The sequence below is a fragment of the Pleurodeles waltl genome, chromosome 2_2 (genome assembly GCF_031143425.1).
Source record: "Pleurodeles waltl isolate 20211129_DDA chromosome 2_2, aPleWal1.hap1.20221129, whole genome shotgun sequence".
NCBI classification, from domain to species: domain Eukaryota; kingdom Metazoa; phylum Chordata; class Amphibia; order Caudata; family Salamandridae; genus Pleurodeles; species Pleurodeles waltl.
Window position 1 is genome coordinate 590,500,939 of NC_090439.1, and position 24,583 is coordinate 590,525,521.

A 24,583-nucleotide genomic window follows, 5' to 3' on the forward strand; every position below is an offset into this window, starting at 1 on the left:
TAGACACTATAGGGGCATAGTGCTCATGCAGCTATGCCCTCATCTGTGGGATAGTGCACCCTGCCTTAGGGCTGTAAGGCCTGCTAGAGGGGTGACTTACCTATGCCACAGGCAGTGGGCTGTGGGCATTTCACTCTGAGGGGAGTGCCATGTCGACTTAGTCATTTTCTCCCCACCAGCACACACAAGCTGTGAGGCAGTATGCATGTGCTGAGTGAGAGGTCCCCACTATGGCACGATATATGCTGCAGCCCTTAGAGACCTTCCCTGGCCACAGGGCCCTTGGTACCAGGGGTACCTTTTACAAGGGACTTATCTGTGTGCCAGGGCTGTGCCAATTACGGAGACAAAGGTACAGTTTTAGGGAAAGAACACTGGTGCCGGGGCCTGGTTAGCAGGGTCCCAGCAAACTTTCAATCAAAGCTGGTATCAACAAAATGCAAAAAGTTAGGGGTTAACCATACCAACATTGGCATTTTTCTACACCAGGCTTTTTAGTTAGCCAAAAGACTACAGGCAGGACTAGGCCCACACACCTGCTCAGCACCAGGATAGCCTTGCGGGTAATATTATTGTTTATTAAGAATACTTAACATAACAGCATCACATTATCTATGATGAACAAGTTACTTACTTCTAATGTTTTTCAGCTGGATACCGATTTTTCTCACAGATTTATCATTGCTTGAATTAAGGCGTCAGGTGCAGACTGGGCATGCAAAGTTCTAACAAGCACATGAGGTGCCGAATGGTTTTAAGTGCCTATTTCTGGATGTGAAGGTGCCCAATATGCCCGTACTTCATTTCTGACCTTTCCTCTCTCAGCCGCAGAGACTAAGGAACAGTAAATTGAATAATAAAGGAAAGCCTAATAAGAATTGACTGCTCTGAATAAAAACAGCTTCAGAGGAGAAATAAGAGGTTGTATGTAGTGCTCTGTCACTGTAAGGCATTAAAATGAATTTCACAGTAGCAAGGAAGTACATTAGCGCAAAAACTAAGGAGTGGTCAACAAACGAGAAACAACAGGTTCAAAACATTCACAAGATTGAATGCAGCGAGTACTTACATGCTAATTGAAGACCAGGCTAGAGGGTCCCAGATGGATGCAGAAGAGATGTGTTGTTTATTATTTTCTCAGTGTCTTGAAAGTGGATGCAGTTGGGATTTCTAATGGGTTGGAGGGTCAAAGAGATGAGGAACCTTCAAACACGGTTTGGTTGGGACCTTCAGAGGTTTTAAATCTGGGTGCTTTTCAAGGTGCAGTGTGGTTCTCTTCTTTGAACTCCACAGATGGTGAGAAGATTGGCTAGACATGGCAGAAGATTCAAGTGGATGGCTATATACCACAGGGAACTGATTTTAAATGTTTATCTTGCCTAGATGTGGAACAGTGAACTCCTGGAGGTCAGGTTTGAGGGGGTCGACTTTTTGGGTGGAGGACTAAAAAATGAGTTATGGACAGGGTACCTAACTTGTCGGAGCCAGAAAGGATTTCAGGATGCCACCCACAACAGCATTTCCAGCGTTCCAGTGACTGGATTGGTGCATGGCGGAGGAGTTTTCAGTTTTTTTTAATGGTGAATGAGGTGAAAGTTCACTGATGAGGCAATCTGTTTAAATATGGGATGGAGGAAAAAGGGATAAAGGTCAGTGACATGTAAAAAAACATGCACTCTGAGGTCATCAAGCGGACCACAGTCAAATATGTTTCGGAGTCTGTGGGAGAAGATGATGAATTTTGGTTTAGGAAGGATTCAACTGCGAGACGTTGCTAAACATCCAGTGCTTGAGTTTGGCACAAGTGAGGTAGGGTGTCGACATATCATATATGGAGGAGTTTTCGATGTATAGTTGTGCATCATCTGCATGCCTATAGTTAGGTATATTCTACCACTCAATCAGCAGACTCGTCGGCATAAGATACAATTTAAGAGGGTAGTGGTCCATGTGGAATCCTAGGGAACTCCACCAGGCAACAGGACCCAATTAGAGTTATGTTTGATGCAATTCCCCTGCTTGTGGTGATTGAATAACAACAAGGCAAACCAGCTCAGGACTGTATTGTGAAGGCTCATGCATTGCTACAGAGTGCTCAATAGCCTGCTGCGCTATTGAGGCTGCCAAGAGAGTGAGGAGGAAAAGGTAGCCATCGCCACTATCCATCGTGCAATAAACAACTTCAAAGATTTTTAGACTGGCTGTTTCAAGGCTAAACCAAGAGTACAATACAGATCGGTAGTTTGCCGACAGATGTTCTCCTTTGATATAGACAACGAATTGGTTGGAGACAGACCCCCAAGGTTTAGTTTAACCAAGGCAGGTTTTCAAATATCTCTGAAGTTTGAGACAACAATGAAGTCTAGGTTAATTTTTAAAACAGAGTGATCTGTTTTAGGGATCACAGGAAGACCCTTTGAGAAGGAAAGCTGTTGATCAGGAAATGACAGAATAATGCGAGGATGGGAAATTGTCTTTGATGATGTCAAGTAGTTTGTGTTGTTGATAATTTGACTGGTTTTAGAGAGATCCTCTGAGTTGATAAGGGGGAAATGGCCAACGGGTTATTGGTTTTGTAGAGGTGTAATTAACCTGGTCGTTAGTTTGAAATGGACTCTCATGACATTGATTTTGTTCATGAAAATGCAAAGGAGCTCACTGTATTTTGAGGCTACAAGATTTTCTTAGGGCTTTCAGTTTAGCATGTCAGGTTTAGATGACCAGGTGACAGAGCTCACACATTTACTGGTAGAGGGAGCTACTGAACCAAATATATCTTGAGTGTACGCACTTGAGCTTCGGCCAAAGAGCAAGGGTGTGTACTACTTCATGAAAGATGGCTTTCTATTCATGTACAAAGTTGTTTGTAGAGCTTGAGAAGTCAAGTTGTTTCAGTGTTGGTGAGAAGATTGTTGTGTGTTTTTTTTTTTTAAACTAGATTTTTAGTTCTGCCTTGCTTAGAAGTTTGGTGGATACAGACTTCAAGACATAAGGGAATAAGGCAGTAATGAACAATCAAAATCAATGGAAAAGCATTAGATACAGATTGTGGAGATTTAGGGTAATCCTGAGTAAGAAGAAAGCAATGCATTTCCGGTTACCCCCATCAATGCTGAAATCTCCCCAGAAAATGGTGTGAGGAGATTACATCAGGTTATGAGGTAGGTATTCTGAGATTTGGTCTGGACTTAAGATAGGGAGAATGACAGATGATGAGAACGTAGGTGGTTCAGGAAGGAGACAGCAATGACAAACGTACAACGTTTCAAAGAAGAATGAAGGTGGGGGGGTTGTGCTTGACTTCAGGAAATGTTTGCATGTAGCAGGTGTACCACCTCTTAGTTTCAGTTCTATATCCTTCCCTATGAGGCTATGACATTGGTTCTTAAAAACTGGATGATGGCTTGCGAATGTGGACTGAGCAAGAACTTGGTGATGAAGATCAGATTTGTGGTGGGTATTGAGGTTGGAGATCTCAGCATGCTGGGTGTTAGTACAGATGGCACAAAGAAGGATGCATAAGAGCTTGGAGCTGCAATTAGTCATCTGAGAGGGAGGGATGTTTGGGGAAGAGTGTGATAAAAGAAATTGTAGGTATGCGATTATTTTTAAAAACAAGTAGTTTACTGCAATATTAAACTTGTACATGGTAGTCTGACACAACATATCTTTTGCATTGATTTGTAAACACTTTGTTAGAGTTAAGCCATATAAAGGAGATCAAATATCTATGGGGCAGAAATAGAATCTAAAACTGACAAAGCATATAAGTTTGTAGAGCATTAACTATTTTTTTGTATATGTAAACTTGAAGGCAAACTGACCGAAAACTCTTCCCACCCCCATCGACTTTTCCATCAAGATAGTCTGACTGCCATTCATGGTCCCACAGAAAATTATGAGTGTGGAAGATGTCCCATCCTATCAAATGGCCAATACGTCAATGTTGATGGTAACAGCTATGACCAGTGCAGTGACAGGGGTTAGAGCCTAAGTGTGTGAAGCACAAAAGAGCGTATCGGTTATCAAGGAGCTTCCTTCGTCTACACCTTGAACTGCTCCAACCCATCAAAGTGTCCCATTTCATGGCTATAGGTCGTTTGCGTAGCCTCCGTATTCCTCCCTCCTCAATGGCAAGCTATCAGCCGAGCCCCAGCAACAAACATTCTTGTGCCAGCTCAGCTCTGCAGGCGGAGCAGGAGACTTCCAACAAGGAATTATTTGTTGCTGAGCAAAGATAAGTGCCAAGTCCACAAAACGGGATTCAGATGAGGAAGATTTAGATCGAGGGTAGTATGCATTGTTCCATAGTGTCCCAGTGTGTGTTTTCTGTTAGGGTTCTAATTGTATCCCAGACTCCTTACCAGTAAGAGGACAGAGTAGGGCATACCTATACCATACGCAGGAGATCTGCTTCTTCAGTGTGGCATCGTGGGCAATTGGAAGCATTTGTAGGGAAGATTTTGTTTAAATTAGAGGGTGTCAAATATGCTCTATGTCAAAGTGGGAAATGAATGAACTCAAAATGAGTATTGTGTGGTATTGTGCTGGGATATTCCAGAAAAAAACTGACACTCTTTATCTTGAAGCGGGCGGTCTAAATCAGCCTCCCATCAGTCTCTTAGAGCAGTCAGCGCCATATGTAACTGGGAGCAAAGGCCTTTGTACAGCCCCTCAACCAAGAGCCTGCTTGTGTCCCTGTCATAGAGAGGCTGTACTACTGCAAGTGTGTCCAGTTCTACACTCTGTAGGGACCAATGTTGACGTATGTAACACAGGATAGTGGCATGTGTAAGGAACAGAGCCCCAGGTAGGTTGTGAGACTGTATAAAGTTACAGTGCGAAAGCAGTATACCATCGTCAAAGAGATCACCAATAATGGAGACACCAACTGCTTCCCAAGGTAATGGTTTAGCAGACTTAAGAGTATCCACCAGAGTGGGTAAATTGCATAATGGAATGTTTGGGGCATAAGCAGTCATGGTGCGTGTAATACGGAGCGTAGAGTTATAATATGTGGAGGATCAAAGGCAATTCGGGGAGGGGCTTCCTGCTCCCCTGTAAAATCAGCACATGTAAGCTCCCAGTATGCAGTTTGAAAGGTGTATAACCTATTTCTTGTAGGTGTATTCCCGCCAGCCAGTATGAAAGTCACTGTAGCTGGACTAGAAGACAATAAGATCGGAAATTAGGGGCATCCAACCCACTGATGTCCTTCAGCAAATATAAGTTAAAGAAACCAATGGTGTGGCAGCCCGAGTCCCATATGAGGTTAATCAGAAGAAAATACAAGGTGTGAAATCACTATCAGTAGATTAATGAAATAGTACAATAATTTAGGGAGCATCACCATTTTGGCAAGGGCCATCTGGCCTGTCACCGACAGGGGTAGGCTGACCCAGAATTTTATTTGGGCTCACAGCACTGAGATAGCCTTAAGTAGTTTCCCTTCAAGCAGGTCAGTGTGGAATTGATAGACCTGGATAAGTGTGGTGTGCCACTGGGCTTGTTTTGTGTACCAAAGAAAACTCTACATGGAAATGGCGAATGATTTGGTGTGGTTAAAAAACAGGCCAGATAAATCACTGAATGTGTGAAGTATAGTAGAGATAGGGTAACGTCCATTCCAAGGTCACAGGTGTATATAATCATGCCATCTGCATATAAGGAAACTGCATGTGATTGAAGCCCCCACGGGATATCCCAGTCCGCTTCTTCCTGTCAAAGATTCAGTGCTAGGGGTTACATCACCAACACAAATAATGGAGGTGATAGCAGACAACATTGACGCATTTCATGGGATATTGTATATTGCGCAGAGATGTGTGCGCCCATTTTGACACGAGCCATGAGATTAGCGTAAAGCACCCTGACTCAGGTGATGAAGGCACTAGAAATGCCAAATTTCCGCAACACCTAAAACAGGTAGTCCCAATCAAAGGAGTCAGGACTTTGCTGAGGATCTTATAGTCTGAAGTCAAAAGAGAGAGCAGTCTGTAAGAAGAGAGATCTTCCGAGACCCGGCTGGGTTTCAGCAGGGAGGTAACAAGAGACTGACTATTTGTTGAGGGTAAACAGCATGCTTTTAGAGATGCCTTGTAAACCTTCTTCAAGCAGGGAACCAGCCATGTGGCAAAGGTGTAATACAATTTGTTACGCCTCATCCCCCAAATCACAGTGTGCAGTTCTTCCAGTGTAATAGTTGTCCTAATGGTGCACGCACTGCTTCCGAGACCCGTGGGAGTCTCAATATCATCTCTCACCGCTGGAAATCTCACCAGGAAATCATCTCTGACCGCTGGAAGTGGCAGGGAACTAGTCTTGTACCGGTTCGCATAATAGGAACGGAAAGTGTCATTAATGTCCAATTGTGTAGTGCAGTGTGCTCCTGAAGCTTAAGTTAGGGATAGGATCGGTGTGGGGGGCAACTGAGGCTGGATCATGGGGGCAAGAAGCTTACCGGCCTTAACTCCTTCAGAGTGTAGTTTGTGTGTGTAGGCTTTGAAATCAATAAGCTGCAGTTGGGGCATGGCCAATTGGAGGAGTATGACATACTGTAGGAGAGTACTCTCTTTTTGACATGGTTATTGTAGGAGGCTGGCCTGGTTTGTAGTGGGTACCTCGGGTACTTACACCTTATTCCAGGTCCAGTTATCCCTTTTTAGTGAAATGTAGTAGTGCTCTATAGCAGAGCAGCTTAGGCTGAACTAGGGGACATGCAAAGCTCCTGCAATACCACTTATAGTTACACAGTACTTATACACAAGCAAAGTCAATACTCAGTGTTACCAAAAATAAAGGTAGTTTAGATGGGTGACACAAGGCCAAAAATATCTTAGAGGCAATACTCCTTCTGGAGGTAAGTATTATACACAATATATAAACTAGACACCAAAACAAGGTAAGTAATTAGACATAGGATAGTGCAAACGATAGGAAATGCTATAGAATGCAATGGGAGAAAATAGGTCTGAGGCAACACAAAACGTATACTAAGAAAGTGGAATGCGAATCACAAACTCCTCCCTAGACAAGTGTAGTGTGTAGAGAATCGCTGGGATAGTAACAATACAGCAAAGGTAAGTAAAATACCCCACCCCAGAGCACAGAAAAGCGGGAGTAAAGTACTGCAAGTTTCCTTAGGACACACCTCAAGGCGTGATTAGAGTTATTGCAAGAACCAAGCAAGACTGCAAACAACAAATGGTGGATTCCTGGACCTGAAGACCTGTAAAGGAAGGAGACCAAGTCCAGAAGTCGAAAGAAGTTTGAGGAAGGACAGGAGCCCCTGCCAACCCAGAAGAGGGTGCAAGAGTCCCAAGTTGGCCGAAGACTGCAGAAATGCATCCAAGGAAGATGTCAGCGGGTTTCTGCATGATGCACTAGATGTCCCACGAAAAGAAGCTGGATGTAGGCGAGTTTTGGCGCTGGATTCCTCCAACAAGCCTTGGCTCTGGCAAAGTTGCATTTTGCATCAAGTTGGCGCTATCTGGACCTGGGGGCCTCTACTCTGTGTGAGGAGAAAGAGGGGGCACTCAGCACTTTAGAGAGCCCTAAGAACACCAGATAGCACCCACAGGAGTCCCAGGACACGGGGACAAGGGAGGAGCAAAATGCGGTTGGTGCAGCACTACAAAGGAAGGTCCACACAGCTGAAGAACATTTCAGCAAGTTGAGCGTCGCAGGACAGAGTGCTGGGGACCTAGGCCAGGCTGTGCACGAAGGAATTTTGAAAATAGTGCACAGAGGCCTCAGGAGGTGAAGAAAACGCAGTACATAGGGGTACCGTCGCCCTCTGGGAAGGCAAGCTCTTACCTCCTCCAAACTGGGACAGCAGGACCTTAGGACAGTCTGTGTCGAAGAGGTCCACCACCTGTGTTCCAAGGAGCACGCTCGTGTCCAGGAGAGGACTCCAAGAGAACCGGTCGTCGTCTTAGAAGGTGCCTGCAGGAGCAGGGGAGTGACTCTGTCACTCCACAGGAGATTTCTTGGGTCCTTCTGGTGCAGGGTGAAGACAGGGAGTCCCCAGAGTGTGCACACTGTGGAAACTGTTTCAGTTGCTGGCAGGAGCTGAAGTTACAGAGGTAAAATAGCCTTTCTGGATACTTTGTTGCTGTTACAGCGGTTCCTGGAGCAGTCTACGGTTGATCTAAGGTCAGAGGATGAAGAGGTAGTTGCAGAGAATTCCTGCTGGAAACTTGCAAGTAGATTCTGAAGAGAACCCACAGGAGAGACCCTAAATAGCCCTGAGAGGGGACTTATCGGGAAGGGAATTATCAGGAGGGGTCTCTGACGTCACCTGCTGGCACTGGTCACTCAGAGGCCTCCAGAGTGTCCCCACACCTTGCAAAGCAAGATGGCTGAAGTCTGGGACACACTGGAGGAGCTCTGGGCACCACCCCTAGAATGGTGATGGACAGGTGTAGGAGGCTGGCCTGGCTTATACTGGGTACCTTGTGGTACTTACACCTTGTGCCAGGTCCAGTTATCCATTATTAGTAGAAGAGTAGTGTTCTAGCAGCTTAGGCTGATAGAAGGTAGCTATAGCAGGGCAGCTTAGGCTGAACTAGGAGACATGCAAAGCTCCTACTATACCACTTATATCATATAGCACTATATCATAAGAAACACAATACTTAGGGTTACTAAAAATAAAGGTACTTTATTTTAGTGACAATGTGCCAAGAATATCTCAGAGGATATATTCCCTTAGGAGGTAAGTAAAATACACAGAATATACACACAAACAACAATCGGGTAAGTAAAACAGTTAGAAAGTAGTGCAAACACTGTAGAATACAATAGGATGCAATAGGCCTAGGGGCAACACAAACCATATACTAATGTAGTGTGTAGAGGGTCGCTGGGAGTGTAAGAAAACACTAAGGGTGTCCGAGATACCCCACCCCAGACCCTGAAAAGTAGGAATAAAGTACTACTATTTCCCCAGAAACACACTAAATTCGTGATAGTGATAGTGGATTTTGCAAAGACCACAACAGAGTGCAAACACTGAAGACGGATTCCTGGACCTGCGGAACTGCAAAGGAAGGGGACCAAGTCCAAGAGTGGTGAAAGTGTCCGGGGGTGGGGGAGGGGGAGGGGGACGGAGCCCACTAAACCCCGGAAGAAGGTGCAAAATGGCTGCCTCCGGATAGAAGAAGCTGAAGATTCTGCAACAACGAAAGATGCTAGGAACTTCTCCTTAGTGCAGAATATGTCCCATGGAGTGCTGGAGGATGCAGAGTTGTTTCTTTGGCAAAAGACAGCAAACAAGCCTTGCTAGCTGCAAGAGTCACATTTGGAGAAAAAAGGGTGCTCCGTGGGCCCAGGAAGGACCAGGATGTCGCCACTTGGGAAAGGAGACAGAGGGGGCCCACGGCAACATAGAGGGCCCACGCACAAGTAGGTAGCACCCACAGAAGCACTTCAACACGGGTTAAAAACGTCTGAACACGGAGGTCGTCTCAACACTACAAAAGAGGGTCCCACGAAGCCGGAGGTCTACTCCGGGAGTTGAGCAATGCAGGACGGAGTGCTGGGGACCTGGGCTTGGCTGTGCACGAAGGATTCCTTAGAAATGTGTACAGAAGCCCTAGCAGCTGCAGTTCACGCGGTGCACAGGATTACTGTCTGGAGAGGGGAGACAAGGACTTACCTCCTCCAAATTTGAACAGTTGGACCACTGGACAGTCTGGGTCACTTAGGTCCACCACCTGTGTCCCAGGGGCCACGCTCGTCCGGATGAGAGGGGTCCCAGAGTACCGGTGACGTTGAAGTTTGGTGCCTGCTGGAGCAGAGGGAAGATTTCCGTCAACCCACAGGAGATTTCTTCGTGGCTTCCAGTGCTAGATTAAGGCAGGCAGCCTTCAAAGCATGCACCACCAAGAAACAGTCAAGAAAGCTGTCAGGATTAGGCGCTACAATGTCGTTGGTAGTCTTCTTGCTACTTTGTTGCAGTTTTGCAGGCGTCCTGGAGCAGTCAGCGGTCGATCCGTGGCAGAAGTTAAAGAGAGAAGTGCAGAGGAGTCCTGGTGGATTCTTCTGAAAAGAAGCCCACAGGAGAGACGCTAAATAGCCCTGAGAGGAGGATTGACTACCTACCCAGGTATGCACCTATCAGGAGGGGTCTCTGACGTCAGAGGCCTCCAGAGTGTCCTCACACCTCTGAAAACAAGATGGCAGAGGTCTGAGATACACTGGAAGAGCTCTGGGCATCACCTCTGGGGTGGTGATGGACAGGGGAGTGGTCACTCCCCTTTCCTTTGTCCAGTTTCGCGCCAGAGCAGGGACTGGGGTTCCCTAAACTGGTGAAGACTGGCTTATGCACAGAGGGCACCATCTGTGCCCTTCAAAGCATTTCCAGAGGCTGGGGGAGGCTACCCCTCCCCAGCCTGTACATCTATTTACAAACGGAGAGGGTGTAACACCCTGATCTCAGAGGAAATGCTTTGTTCGCCCTTCCTGGGACTGGGCTGCCCAGACCCCAGGAGGGCAGAAACCTGTCTGTGAGGTGGCAGCAGCTGTAGCTGCAGTGCAAGCCTCAGAGAGCTGGTTGGCAGTACTGGGGGTCCATAGTGGAGTCCCCGGGATGCATGTAATTGGCTCCCCAATACCAGCTTTGGAATGAGGGGACAATTCCATGATCTTAGTTATGTTACATAGCCATATTCTGCGTTAACATTGTGAAGCTACATATAGGTATTGACCTATATGTAGTGCACACGGGTAATGGTGTCCCCGCACTCACAAAGTCTGGGGAAATGGCCCTGAACTATGTGGGGGCACCTTTGCTAGTGCAAGGGTGCCCTCACACTTAGTAACTTTGCACCTAACCTTCAGCAAGTGAAGGTTAGACATATAGGTGACTTATAGGTTACTTAAGTGCAGTGAAAATGGCTGTGAAATAACGTGTGCGTTTTGCACGCAAGCTGCAATGGCAGTCCTGTGTAAGGGTTTGTCTGAGCTCCATATGGGTGGCAAAAGAAATGCTGCAGCCCATATGGATCTCCTGGAACCCCAAAGCCCTGGGTAACTAGGTACCATATACTAGGGACTTACAAGGGGGTCCAGTATGCTAATTAGAATTGGTAAATGTAGTCACTAGCCTACAGTGACAAATTTAAAGGCAGAGAGAGCATGAGCACTGAGGTTCTGATTAGCAGAATCTCAGTGACACAGTTAGGAACTACACAGGCATACACAAGGGCAGCCGGGTGCAGAGTGCGAACACAGCGTTGGGCATGTAATGCAAGTCAATGTAGGAGATCAGTTTTGGAAAAAGGCTGCAGGCTCGGGCCAGGAGGATGAACAAAGAAAATCCACAGCTGCCCAGGTAAGTTCTGATGCTAGAGGATGTAGAAACAGCAATGGTCCAGCTCCCCAAGGACCAGGGGCTCCAGGTGGCAGGGTAACTTTTGGTGTTGAGAACAGCTTACCAGACAGGTCGTGGTCAGGGGCCGGTTTGAGGCTGCAGGCTTTGAAGCAGAATCCGGCAGGGTTCAGCCCATGGTAAACTCAAACACAAAATCACCGTGGAACCTTTGCAGGACAGGTGGGTCACTTGGACTTGGGCCCTAGGCATCGGCTGCAGAGGTGGGTCCGGAGGCGGCCTCACGGTTCCTCAGGGGAGAGTCAGTTTTCTTTCAAAATTGGTTTCTTCTTGAACAGGTCAGCTGTTCTCAGGAGATCTTGATCTTTGCCGAAGGCAGGCAGTCCTTCCAAAACTTTGGAGGTCGCTGGGCTGCAGGACGGATCTTCTTTTTGCACAGGACTGTCAAGGGCTCCAGACAGGCCAGTCGGGCTGGGGCCAAGTCAGTTGGTGTCTGCAGTCTTCTCTGCTGGTGCAACTCTGTAGTGTTCGGCTCTTCTTAGGCCATCAGGAATCTCAGTTCTAGGGTTTAGAGGTTACAGAGAGTGCTAGGCGGTAGCCAATGGGCTGTTCACCTTTAGGGTGACTACACACTTCTAATGACCACTTCCGCTGGTATGTGGGCATAACCCTAACCCTAGTGGCCTAAATCTTTCCAAACAAGATGGAGGAATTTCAAAAGTAGTGTCCAATTCAGCTCATCCATACTGGAGGTGGGACTGGCACAAAGTGGGCACTCCTAGTTTAACTATTCTTCCTGTCTGTGCTGCTGCCAAATGCAGAGTTAGGACAGAGGGGTTGGCCATCTCCACCATCTGGAGAGACCTGGGTCACATTACAAAGGCAACAGGGCCTTTGAAGCTCGCATGCCCTGGAATGTCCTTCCTGCTTGGGAGAAAAGGTCACACCTCTAAACCAGTACAGGCTTTTGTCTCAGGCTCTTGAAAGTGCTGGCTTTTACCGTGGGGGGCCAGAAGCCTGTCTGTGGTAGCTGAACTGGTCGGGATCAAACAGTAAGCACATTAGTAATTGGTAGCTTTTCAGGGGGCACATCTAAGGTGCCCTGTGTGTGCAAATTTTGCTGCACAGCAAACCAGGATTTTGATTTAGAAATTTACCATTTGTCTGATCGCTTTTGACTAAACTACCATCTAAGAAATTTTCTACAGGGACAAATAATGACAGGATTTGAGAGTACTTTAATTCCTTTCAGTGCAATATTGCGTGTTCAGGTTTTATTAAACACTCCCCTTTTGCCTTTAGCTTTTTTCCCAGTAGCTTTAGTTTTTCTTTTTGCATTTACCCTCCTCCTTTGTGTCTTCCTTCTGGGTGGGGAGAGTACATCTACCATGAGCACGTGAGACATGCTTAACTCCTCTATCATATCTCCAATACAGGCCTGAGATTCTGTGTGGGCTTTGGATTTTTGCCCAGGAAATTATTACTCTGCGCCACTTGGTAGATTTACAGAGGACAGGGGTTCTTCGATGGTAGATTCAGCACCTGTCAGACTTTTGAGATTGGACCTACAATCCTCAATAATATCATTTATGACTCTGGGGACTTCCAGCAATGTCTCCAACAAGGGGGAAAAATTCTTGCTTTCTTTGAGGTCATGAGTAGATTATAGCGTTAGGTTTTCCTTCACTGCGCCCTCCACCAGGGCCATCCTATGGCCTATTGTCATTATTGAGGCTGTAGGTTACCTGGTGAGTTCTAATTGGCTATCAAATTTTAAAGTTTGCATCACGAATGCATTTGCGATTGAATCCAATGTTGGACACATAACCATGATACTAAGCATAAGTTGATCTAAAGAATTTCATTCTCATTTGGGGGCTGATTTAAAGCCTCATGTTAATCTATATAACGCAGATCACTTTTAACAAGGTTTTGATGGTTTTCATCTAGGAAATTTAGGTCATCTGATGTTATGCTGTTCATTTGAGGGCCAGCCCTGGTGATAATAAGGTTATCTAATGTAGAAAGCCCTAAGCTAAATAGGTGTAAGGCATGTGCATCTGATGTATAACCATTCTTTCCATCTGAGGGGATAGGAGATGACTGTGACTGCAATGATTGTGCTTTTATTGAGAGTTCCAGTTTATTGTCCATGATTTTTGGAACAGCAACTGGCACTGGATCGTCAATTATAACTGAACCGGAAGTCAGCACGGCAGAAGTCTTTTAAGCATCTTCTTCCACAATGAAGCTCATGTTGGATTTTTGAAAGTCATGTCTGCTCGTTTCCAGTCCCAAATTATAATTATTTTTAAAGTTAAAGTTGTCATTGGAGAGATGTGACACTCTTGTTTCTGTACCCTGAGAAACATGATTCCAAGTTGCCTTGTTGCAGATCTTATTCCCTGATGATACTACTTCTCCTAGTAATATATTGGGCTCCTATGTATATTCATTTATGTCTGCTAGTGGATAGGGCTTTGTATACTGTTCAACGTCACAATGTCCTACAAGGGTTCTCCCATGCCTGGGCTCTGCCTGTGTACTCTGCTCTCCCAGTTGCTGATCGAAAATAAACAAAGTAAGCATTGTGTAAGGAGAGCCAGTATTGGTATTACTGCAAGTGTAGAAGTTAAATGTGAGTCAGTGTTCTTTGAGGTTGGAAATACTTTAGGCTTTAACTGTGATTTCGGCAAGGTTCGATGGTGACTTTTTGCCCCTTCTTTTTTTATGATGGACTGTATGAGCCAGGTCGGCCAGGATAGCCAGAGATGTTTGACACATGTTAGTTCCGGTCCTACACTTCCCAGAACATGCAGTATTGTCCTCTGTGCTTCTCTGGACAGCAGTCAACTCTACAATGGGCCCTACAATGGACCTTGCAGCATTTGTTAAGTCACATTGGGCAGACTTGCTGTCCTCCCGGCTAGGAGCGTCGACTGAGGCGGTTGAATTAGGAGCCAAGCAAGATAACACCGCAACCTGCTGCATACTTCCGGTTCCTTGACTCAATGTGGATTCAGGTTCCTTAGTGGGGAATGTGCCCATCATGTTCGTGTTTGATGTAGATGATTCCACCGTGATGGACATAATGTTTAGACAATTACTTGCGCATGTTTGCAGCTTCCTTAGCATCCGTGAATTTCCCCTTGTTCCGTATATTTCAAGAGTTCCTTCCTTGACGATTTCTAGCTTGGTCGCCTGATCACCTTAGTTTGGCTCTTAATTTTTGCTCTTGATTTTGCTGCTTTAACTGACGGAAATACCTCAGAAGAAATGTCAGGTACTGCCTAGTACTGCTACAGTGGCTCCTACTGCCACACAAAGGCCAAGCGGAAAAGGATGGGTGACACACCCCTTAGGCTGTCCTATCACTTTGCGGCAAGGGGTCACGAGCACGTTCAATTACAAATGTTCAGGTCCTTAAATCCTTGAGTCTTTAGACAGTTCTTATGTGAACCTTGTGCGGCCATTCGGTAGTCCTAGAAAATCTTAGGATTTAACTTAGGAAGTAACTTGCTTGGGGTAGGTGAGGTAGCCAAGCCTGCCAGGTGAAGCAAGCCGCATCAGCCTAATGCTGGCCACCTCCGCCACACCAGACAAAGACATAGCAGGGGCATATCTGATCATGCAGATATGCCCTCACATGTAATATAATGCACCCTGCCTAAGGGCTGTAAGGCCTGCTAGAGGGGTGACCTACATATACTGTATGCAGTGTTTAGGGGACATGGCACACAGGCGTGTGTGCCATGTTGTGTTTTCAATTTTGAGAGCACCTTGTCACAGAGCCTGCAATGGCAGCTGGCATAACGTTGGTGCTGGGTCTTTCAGTGTGGCACAAGTTGTGCTGCAGCTCTAAGGGGTCCTCTTCAGTACCCATGCCCTATGTACCAGGGGTACCATTTACTAGGTACTTACATGGGGCTGAGGAGCCTGGTCACTTGGGGATCAAGTGACCAGGTGTCTTGTTTTAGGGAAGGAACACTGGCACTGGGGACCTGATTAGCAGGAGCCCAGTGCACTTTAGTCGAAGTTCCATCTAAAAAAAAACAGGCAAAAAGTGTGGGTGCACACTGCAACCAGTACCCAGCTCCCTACAGTATATATAAGGTGACAAATCTGTGGTTAGAAGTATCCATCAGATATCACTGGCATGAGAGAAGGTAAATGTCTGCATTCATTTGATGATCATACTTTCCCACTGAAGATCAGCAGAGAACTAATTATGCTTCTTTTCCTGGATAAGATTTAGCAAAGTGAGCAGCAGCAGCAACAAGGAGAGTGCTAGAAACTCAGCCGGATGGCCTATCATGGAAGAGAAAAGCCACACTGCAACATGCCCCAGTGCAGTGTGGTCCAACCTTTATTAGTAGAAAGATTTAGAAGCAGTGGTATGGAGGCTCGATGGGCAGTGAATTGAAGACGCATACAAACACAAGAGTCTGATGAGCAGGCCAAGACGTGCCTTAGCACTTATCAGAAAAGCACTGAGATACAGAGGGCCAAGGAGTCAAATTAGCTTACTTCTATTTCTAATGGAAGCATACATTGCCTCTGGGAGTGAAGGGAACTAAGCAACATACAGAGGTGGATGAGAGAGGTGTCACAGGTAAAGAGTCGATGGTCTGCTCATGCTGGCAGTTTCCTCCATTCTCTGCAGATAGCCGATATGGCTGGATATAAATGTATGCACACTTGCAGCCTTCCACCCAAGCCATCTTCCTAGGCTTTCTTCAATCAAAGAGTGCAAATCAAGACCCCAGTGTCAGTGCTCTCTCCCCTAAATTAAGTTGTATGATAACTTTTAGACCCCACAATTGGCATACTAGCACACCCATGTAAGTGCCTAGTATATGATACTTAGGTACCAAGGGCATTGGTACAACAGGAGTCTCCCATGGGCTGCAACATGCATTGTGCCACTCATGGGGGCCCATGCAAACTGTAACTAAAGGCCTGCCATTGCAGCCTGTGTGAAATGATGATGCACATTTCACTCCAGATATAAGGATTGCCTTATATCATGGTCACTGCACTCTGACCCTGTAGGTCACTCCTAAGGTAGGTCCTTCAGTCAAAGGACAGGGTGCATGGTTCTAAGTGTGTGGGCAGAGGTGCCCCTACAAACTCCAGACTCCATTTCATGGGCTCTGTAAGTGTGGGGAAGCCATCTTAAGGTATGTAGTGGACACTAGTCAAGACGAGTTGTCCAGCTGCAAAATTACTTCACCGAACACAGGCTTGTTTGGTATCAAACATGTTGGAATCATGCAACCACACCAAATCCAGTGCTAGTTGCATGATGCCATGTACTTTGGGGGTTCCCAAGGGGATCCCCCAAAGTCTCCCTGTATAGCCTTGCAGGGTCTGCATGTCAGCCTGTGCTGCTGCCGACCCCAGATGCTGTTCTGCCCTCCTGCTGCTGAGTCTAACTCGGCAGGGGAAGGCCGAATAAAGGATTTCCTGTAAGACAGAAGTATGACCAGCTCTTCTTTTGAAAAGTGTATTTGGGCTGGGGTGCCTCTGAGTGCCACCAGACTGCTTTGAAGGGCACATTTGGTCCCCTCCCTGCATAAACCAGTTTGCCCCAGTGCAGGAACCCCTGGTTCCCGCTCTGGTGCAAAACCGCACAAATGACAGGGAAGTGACCACCCCCTTCAAGCTTCTCCCTTAGGGAGGTGCACAGATCTCTGCCAGGTGGCCCCTTGATTCTGCCATCTTGGAAATAAATGAGCAGCGGCCCCTGGGAGAATCTGACTGGTTAGCCCAGCTAGGGGACGTCTCCGCCTCCCCCTCCACCCCGATGGGTGGGTCCCTGCAGAATGTGTCCAATCCCCTTCCTGGGTTACTTAAGGGCTCTTGATTCATCTGCAAGACGTCAGGAACCGTCTGCAAGACACTTCTGCTTCCTGGACACCTGAGACGATGCTGTTCTTTGCTGGAACCAGAAGCAAGACTGTAATCAGTAGGAGGCCTCCTACTGCAACTTTGTTTCCAAGTTCTGCAAAGACTTTTGAAACCCAGTGGCTGTGCATCCTCCAGAGTCACCAGGACTCTACCTGAACTTAGGAAAGCAAGAAGGAATCTCCCTTGGTGCGAAGGAGTCACTCTTCTGCATTTGAAGGCACCTTAACAACAACGACCGGCTTGTGGATCCTGCTGTCCAACTAACTCTTCGAGGCTCTACAACACAGTTGGTGGTCAAAGGTCGGACATATCTTCCTTGCAAATGGGAAGTCTGTGGTCCCTCACTGGAGCAGCTTGGCTGGAACCCCCCTGTGCACCACGTCTGTTGTTGCTAAAGCTTGTTGGCTCTTCTTTCCAAACACCTCCTAGCTCAAAGAAGTCTCAGCATCCAGCACGCTCCAGCTCCAGGAACAATGTCCTCTCTGCAACACCTGCCACTCGGGCAACCCACTTTGCTGTTGAGACCTCCTGTGACTCCCTGTGCCTGCTGCCAGAGGGTCCTGCTAGGGGCTCCACTGATTCCTGGTGGCTTTCCTGTGTGCTGAGGGCTTTCCCTGACCTACCTGCCAAGGTTGGGTCACCTGGACCTTGCTGGTCCCCTCAAATCCTGCAAACTCCGTGCAACGCTTCCCTACATTTACCAAAGCTTGTTGGTGGTCCTGCTGACCAATGACCTCTCTGCAATTCGACAACTGTCATGGGGCAGCTAGTGGACTTCGCCTGCAATCTTCCTGCATCACCTGGACTCCATAACTGCACGTCTTTGTCCACCATCCTCCAGGAAGGCATCCCGAGAAGGGTAGGCATTGCCTTCCTGCACAGCCTGGGCATCTCCGGGTGGTCTGGACCTTGTCCCCTCTTTCCTTAGGTCCTCTTCTTCAGGGATCCATGCCTGTATCCACCTACCTCATCCATGGGTCACGACAGCAGCTGGCCAACCGAGGTCCCCACTGACTTCAACGTGAGGTTCTGACAAAACTTCACCCCTAAGCATCTGGGCTCCCTGGGGCAGGTACTCCACTGTTCTGGGTATCCATGGGTGAGGGCACTGTCAAGCGTCCTTCACCCTAATGGGTTTCCTCGGGGTCCTCTGGGAAGGGTCCTAAAACGGGCAAACTCCAACTATGACTTCCCCATTTTATCCTATGGACACTGACCTGAGATTACTACTGTGCACACGGGAGCCTGGGGTATCCTATCTACCTATGTTTGGGGTTTCAGTACTTCCCCAGTCCTAAGGGTCCTTGGGTGGTAGTGTGGGTTGGAAGTGATTTTCGCATTCCATTTTTTTAGTATATGATTTACGTGCCCTACCGCCGGCCCATGTTATGTTAAGCCTTTACTTATGTGTTGCTAAGTATATTTTTGTATGTTCATATCTCCGGTTAGGAGATATACCCAAGTTAATTCTAGTGTATATATAACATTTTTCTAACACTGATGTGACCTGTATGGTATTTGCTACCGCTTTATACCCTCCTGGATAAGCCTAAGCTGCTCTCCACAGCTACCCTTATGAGAACTCTGGTTATCTAGAGCCACCTACACTATCACTAGGGGTTACCTGGACTCAGTACAGGGTGCCTCACATACAGGTTCACACCATGTACTGAGCCTGCCTCCTGCAGTGAGCATGAGCAAGAATTGGCGCCCCTTAGCACAATTTTCAGTTACGAGGAAGGCATCCGGCAAGATTTTCCCAATGTGGGTGGTCATGACCATTCGCATTGGAAAAGCTGCTGCTCAAGTAGAAAAATCTACTTGAGCGGCAGTAAAGCCAACTTCAGCAGCACCGGCCTTTTGCACACCACGTGGTGCCATCCGCGCTGAATTCTAAGCACAGAACAAGCTCCTGACGGTAAAAATCAGCACAACATACCAATTTCCACTCGCTCACAGAACTCCACGGCATCTTGCAGAGTTTTTATGTAACGCCGCAGAATTGCGCAAGTTCCTCCCAACCCAAGTAATTTTGTGCAGCCACGTGACTCTTCAGCCTTGCCGCACCCACTGACCTCTCCCTCTCCTCACATCCAAGGACAAATTACAGCTGCTTTGCTGTTCCAGCTCTGCTCCTAGCAATTTATCTTCAAATTAACAGTTGCACAACGAGGTGCAAGTTGCTGCCCAGACCATTATGAACAGTAAAAAAAAACCTTTAGGGTCTGGGCCTCCAGGAAAAGATCGCCACAGGAGATGTGGACCTAAATAGTTTCCTCACCAGAAACTAACCACTGCTTTGGGCAGAACACGCTTTCACATTTGCCTCTATGGGCAAATGACCCACTTTGCAAAATCTCCTGACCTCAGAAATAGACTGTAGCCTTAGAGACAAACCCCTCCCACATCAAACGAAATGAGACCCCACAGCAGCACCACTGCTTCAGCAGAGGCAAACCTTTGATCCTCAGAAGAACAGAGGCCAGGCTATAAACAGCACAGTATATGGATTAAGTGAACTACAAATCAGGGACTACTATGGTGGGGCAAAATGCAAGATAATATGAGCACGGCACCTTTAGACAGTCTGCTTTTTCTTCTCAGCAGCATATTGCATTCTGGAACTTGCAATTTCATAACAATCATGGGCTTAAAGAACCCAGCATGCTCAAAGTCTGTCAGCTCCAAACTGGACAATTTTTTTCCACAAGATTATAGGGGGGTTACCTGGCTGAAATGATTGGAGGTTGCTCTTCTGCATTCTTTTTTTATCAGCACAGAAATAATGCAGGAAAAAAACAAACAAGCTACCCAAATTGGGTAACGAATAGAGAAGCGGGGGTGTCCGAGCACTGTTTGGTTACCCTCCCCTAACCAGTGGCAGCTGGAGCCTGCGGGGCCTCTCCTTGTGCTCTGCCACAGGTTCTGCCTGCAGGGGAGCCTGTGAGAGAGCCCTAGGGATGAGTCCCGATCCACCAAGGGCCCATGAAATGAGGCAGCTGAGTCCCACTCGTGGTGCTGTGGGTGGCGGTGCGCTCACAACATCAGAACAGCCTCTGAATTTTCTCTTCTCTATTCTGATTAATATGAAGATGGTTTCACTATCAAAGGTGGTGGTGATTAAATGGGTGACAGCACTTTGACAGACACCTGTTTCTACTAACATATCAGAGACCATGGAGTCATGAGTTGGAGGGGTTGGAGCTGCCAAATTTGCCAACCCCACAGGATAGTTCTCAACCTTTAGGACTGGCCAAAAAGATATCAAAACAGTCCTGAACAAATCCAGCATATCTAGCTAGATGGCTTGGCTTGAACAGGGTCAGCTGACAGGTGTCAGGAACTAAGGCTTCATCTTCTTCAATGGCAGGACCATTTCCAACAATGAGGAAAAGCCAGGCAACAGAAAATTCTGCCAAGATTCTGAATTGTCCCTAGAGTTGAAAAAAGAAGAGGATTTCTCCTCCAGGTGGTACATTGTATGTTTTTTGTGTGACGATCTTTAGAACATTGTTCCAAAAATTGCCTGACCACTGACCCTCTTATGGCCTTCAAGTGCATCAGTGATCAGGAGTATCAAAGGCATGCATGGTCTTAATCCAGACACCACACGCAGGTGTCACATGGATCGAACAAGGATATTTTCTTTGAGCATCTGGGTCATGGTTGAAACCCTGCAATCCTCTCAGTGGACATGAAAACAACTGTCAAATTTCATCAGTGAAGGAATGAAAGAGCTCAATCAATCAATCAAAGAAATTTGTAGAGCGCGCTACTCACCCGTGAGGGTCTCAAGGCGCTGGGGGGGGGGGCGGGCTGGGGAAGGTCACTAGTCTTGAGGTTCCTTCAGAAGACTAGTAGGTCTTTAATTTTGCGAAGGTCGGTGGGGAGGGAGTTCCAGGTTTTTGGGGCGAGGTAGGAGAAAGACCTGCCTCCTGTGGTGGTGCGCAGGATGCTCAAGACCTATGCTGATGAGTATGGAAAAATAGGAACTGCTGACAGTGTGACAGAAGGCGCCTATTATACTCTGATGACATCACACCTGGCAGGTAGACCTTATGCCACATGGGCCCACGTGGTAATGATTAAGTGCTCCTGCTGGGCAAATATAAATCCATCAGAAGTGTGAGAAACAGTCTTGTAGATTTGGGAGGGTTAAGGTGGGTGCTGCATGTAGCCATTTAGTGATGGTCTGCAACTCCCAGTAAGTAGCATAATAAGTGGCATGTCTATCATTCCCTTTCCTCACCTCTAAACCTGAACATTACCTCTGCCAAATGGGTAGTATATATCACTCAGGCTGGATAGCATCTCATGCTAAGGATCAGCAGTATCACCAGCTGAGCCTGTCCAGCAAGCCAACCTAAAGGTGCAAGAGACCGCCACTAACCATTTCTCCAGTCCTAAGAAATATGCTATCAAATTATCTAAGACATGCGCTCCCTACTACATTACGAACGAATAGGATTCTAAAATATTAAATAAAACTAGTTGTTAGACCTGTTAGCCTTAGGGTGTTCTTCTCTAGACTCTTCCCCCCCCCCTCCATTTTGTTGGACCTATTTTGGTTGGCGTTAGGACTCTGAGCACTTTACCACTGCTAGCCAGTGCTAAAATGCATGTGCTCACTCCTTAAACCATAGTAATATTGGCTTACTCTCCAATTGGCATATTCAATTTACTTTTAAGTCCCTAGTAAAATGTATTACACGTACCCAGGGCCTGCAAATTAAATGCTACTAGTAGGCCTGCAGCACAGACTACTGACTGTGCCACCCACTTAAGGAGGCTTTTAAAAGATCTCTCAGGCCTGCTACTGCAGAGCCTGTGTGTGAGGTTTAAACTGCCATGTCGACCTGTGAAAATAAACCTTTTGCCAGGCCCAAACCTTCCTCTTTAATACATGTCACTCCTGGGGTAGGCCCTGTACAGCCCAGAGGGAAGGGTGCAATTTATTTAAAGAGAAGGACATGTAAGTTTTATGTTAACATTTCCTGGTGATGAAAAACTCAAATTCGTTTTTCACTACTGCAAGGCCTATCTTCCCAATAGGATATCATTGCAGTTGCCTTATTACACCTTATAAGTATAACTTACAAATGGGAAGCCATGGCCCATTCTTATTCGGTTCTCTGGAATCAAAATATAAAATCCTATCTAATAGTGAAGTTGGATTTTAAAGTGTAATTCGAAAAATGCCGCTATTAGAATGTTGGCATTTTCTTGCCTTAGCCATTTGGGCCCTGCAGCCTGTCTCTGGTAACATGACTGGGTGTAGTTGGTAGTTGGGCTTTGTGTATTCCTTCTAAAGAGCCACACACAAAGGGAACTTAAGTGTGACTTTATGGGTCATGCAGGACAGGATGGGGCGGAGGAGCTGGACACAGCCTCAATTACACCTGAATAAGGTGTGTCCTGGCCACACAAAGGCTTAATGACCCTGTATTGTCACTCCAACCAGCTGGGAGGCAGGAGCAGAAGGGATTTGTTGCACTTCAAAGCTACTTTCTAGAAGTGACTCCCACATTCCAGAACCAGGGCACTAAAGTATAAATACTGGACCTCAGACACCACCACTTCAGTATACGCCTGGACCTGTGGATACTCTGCCGGGAAGAAAGACTATCATGCTGCGGAAGGCCTGCCACTCAGCTGGACTGCTGTTTTGCTGGTCTCTTAATTTGCTGTGTTGACCTGGGCCTGGGGCCCTCTTCCCTGGGAGTAAGAAATACTGCATTGCGATCTCCCAGAGCCCAAAGAGACACCCAGGGCTAGTTGGCTGGCCTCTTGATCTGAAGTTTCAGGGACAAAAAAAAGACTTTCAACCACCCTGCTCCTGCACCTGGACTCTGTTCACTAGGAGTCTGCCCTGCCAAGTGGTGTCACTCGAGTTCTGGATCCTTGTAAATGTGGATGAGGTGCTTTGCTCCTGCATAACCAATGCATACTCTGCTGAGGGAGCAGAACTGAGCAGAACCAATGCATCACCTCTACTGTGTGGGTCAGGACCAGAGCAACCAAAATCACATTGTTGCTGTACCTTGCATCTCAAAACCAGTGCATCGCCTTTGGAACTGACACCGCCATTTTTCTTGGTGCAAGGTATTCACATTCCTATCAACAGCAGCCTCGATGATGCAACTCTGCATTGCAGCCCCTGTGTTCATCGGAAACAATGCATCACCTTGACTGCCCAATTCTTTGTCGATGCATCAGAAACTCACACAGCAGCCTCACCGCCTCTCGGAACGGACGTATTGTCACTGTTGCATGGAGAAAAGCGACACATCCCCTCTGCTGCGTGGTTCGGAACGGGTGCACTGCTCCGCAACCCAGATTTAAAGTACTTTGGTTCAGCGAGCCCAACTGGGTTCCTGTAGCCAACTAGTGGTCGGCCTGAACTCTTGACTTAGTCCCGGTCCAGTGCAACCAGATATCCCCAGATGACACTTCTTGTTTCTGAGCGCTATTTTACAATTTAATCTTTAAAAACTCATAACTCAAGTTCTGCTTATTGGATTTTTGTCTTATTCTATTTATTGAAATAAGTTATATTTTTCAAACCTGATGTGAGATCCTTTTTGCGTGGTGTTTCACTGTTGGAACTGTTGCACAAATACTATACACACTGCCTCCAGGTTAAGCCTGATTGCTCTGTGCCAAGCTACCACAGTGTGATAACAGGTTAATTTGGGATTTGCTTGAGCCGTAACGTGACTAGGATTGAGGCTGCTGCTTGACCAGGACTCACACCTCAGTCAATCAACAATCCAATTTCTAACACTAGTCTTATGCTTCAGATTGTCTTAATTTAACCTATTTCAAAATGACTTTTCTGTTTTCCAATATTTGCTTTAACGGGGAACATCTAAATACTCATATTACCATATGCAGTTAGATACTGAAATATGCTAGCATATGGATATTTTATGTGAATGAAGAAAGGCAATATTATTGCAATTGTGCCCTGATTTATCACAACACCCACAATTCAAGTAGCTTTGTTACCTGCATGAACACCTGAATACCATTGTTGATATAGTATTTTGCTCTGTCAAAATCATCCTGTAAAATGTACAGAAGGCTGAGTTCTTGGCTGTAGTGAGTTTCCAAAAGCGCCTTTTGCTGTTCAACTTTCATGGAATTGTCAACAAACGTGAGCAAAGCCTGGTCATCGTTTCCCTGAAGAAGCAACTTGGCTTTACTGCGCATCATATATGGTAGGTAAGTTTCCTAAAGGAGAAACACATTGCCAATCAGTCAAAAGATCCTCTTTGTTTGACATTTTATCAAGGTATGGTTCATTCTATGAATGATGAACATCGATAAAATACAGTTTTA

At 46.5% G+C, this 24,583-nt stretch overlaps 1 protein-coding gene across 2 annotated transcripts in view; it reads right to left on the minus strand.

The window, feature by feature from the left end:
• Positions 1-24,583, minus strand: part of PRKDC (protein kinase, DNA-activated, catalytic subunit) — a 2,139,921-nt gene that overhangs the window by 581,119 nt on the left and 1,534,219 nt on the right. Inside the window, exon 66 of one of the 2 annotated variants that reach the window (XM_069220131.1) lies at positions 24,251-24,475. The exons of the other annotated variant lie outside the window; for it this stretch is intronic. Coding sequence (XP_069076232.1) covers positions 24,251-24,475 — 225 coding nt within the window. The remainder of the gene's footprint in view (positions 1-24,250; positions 24,476-24,583) is intronic. 2 annotated transcript variants of the gene reach the window in all.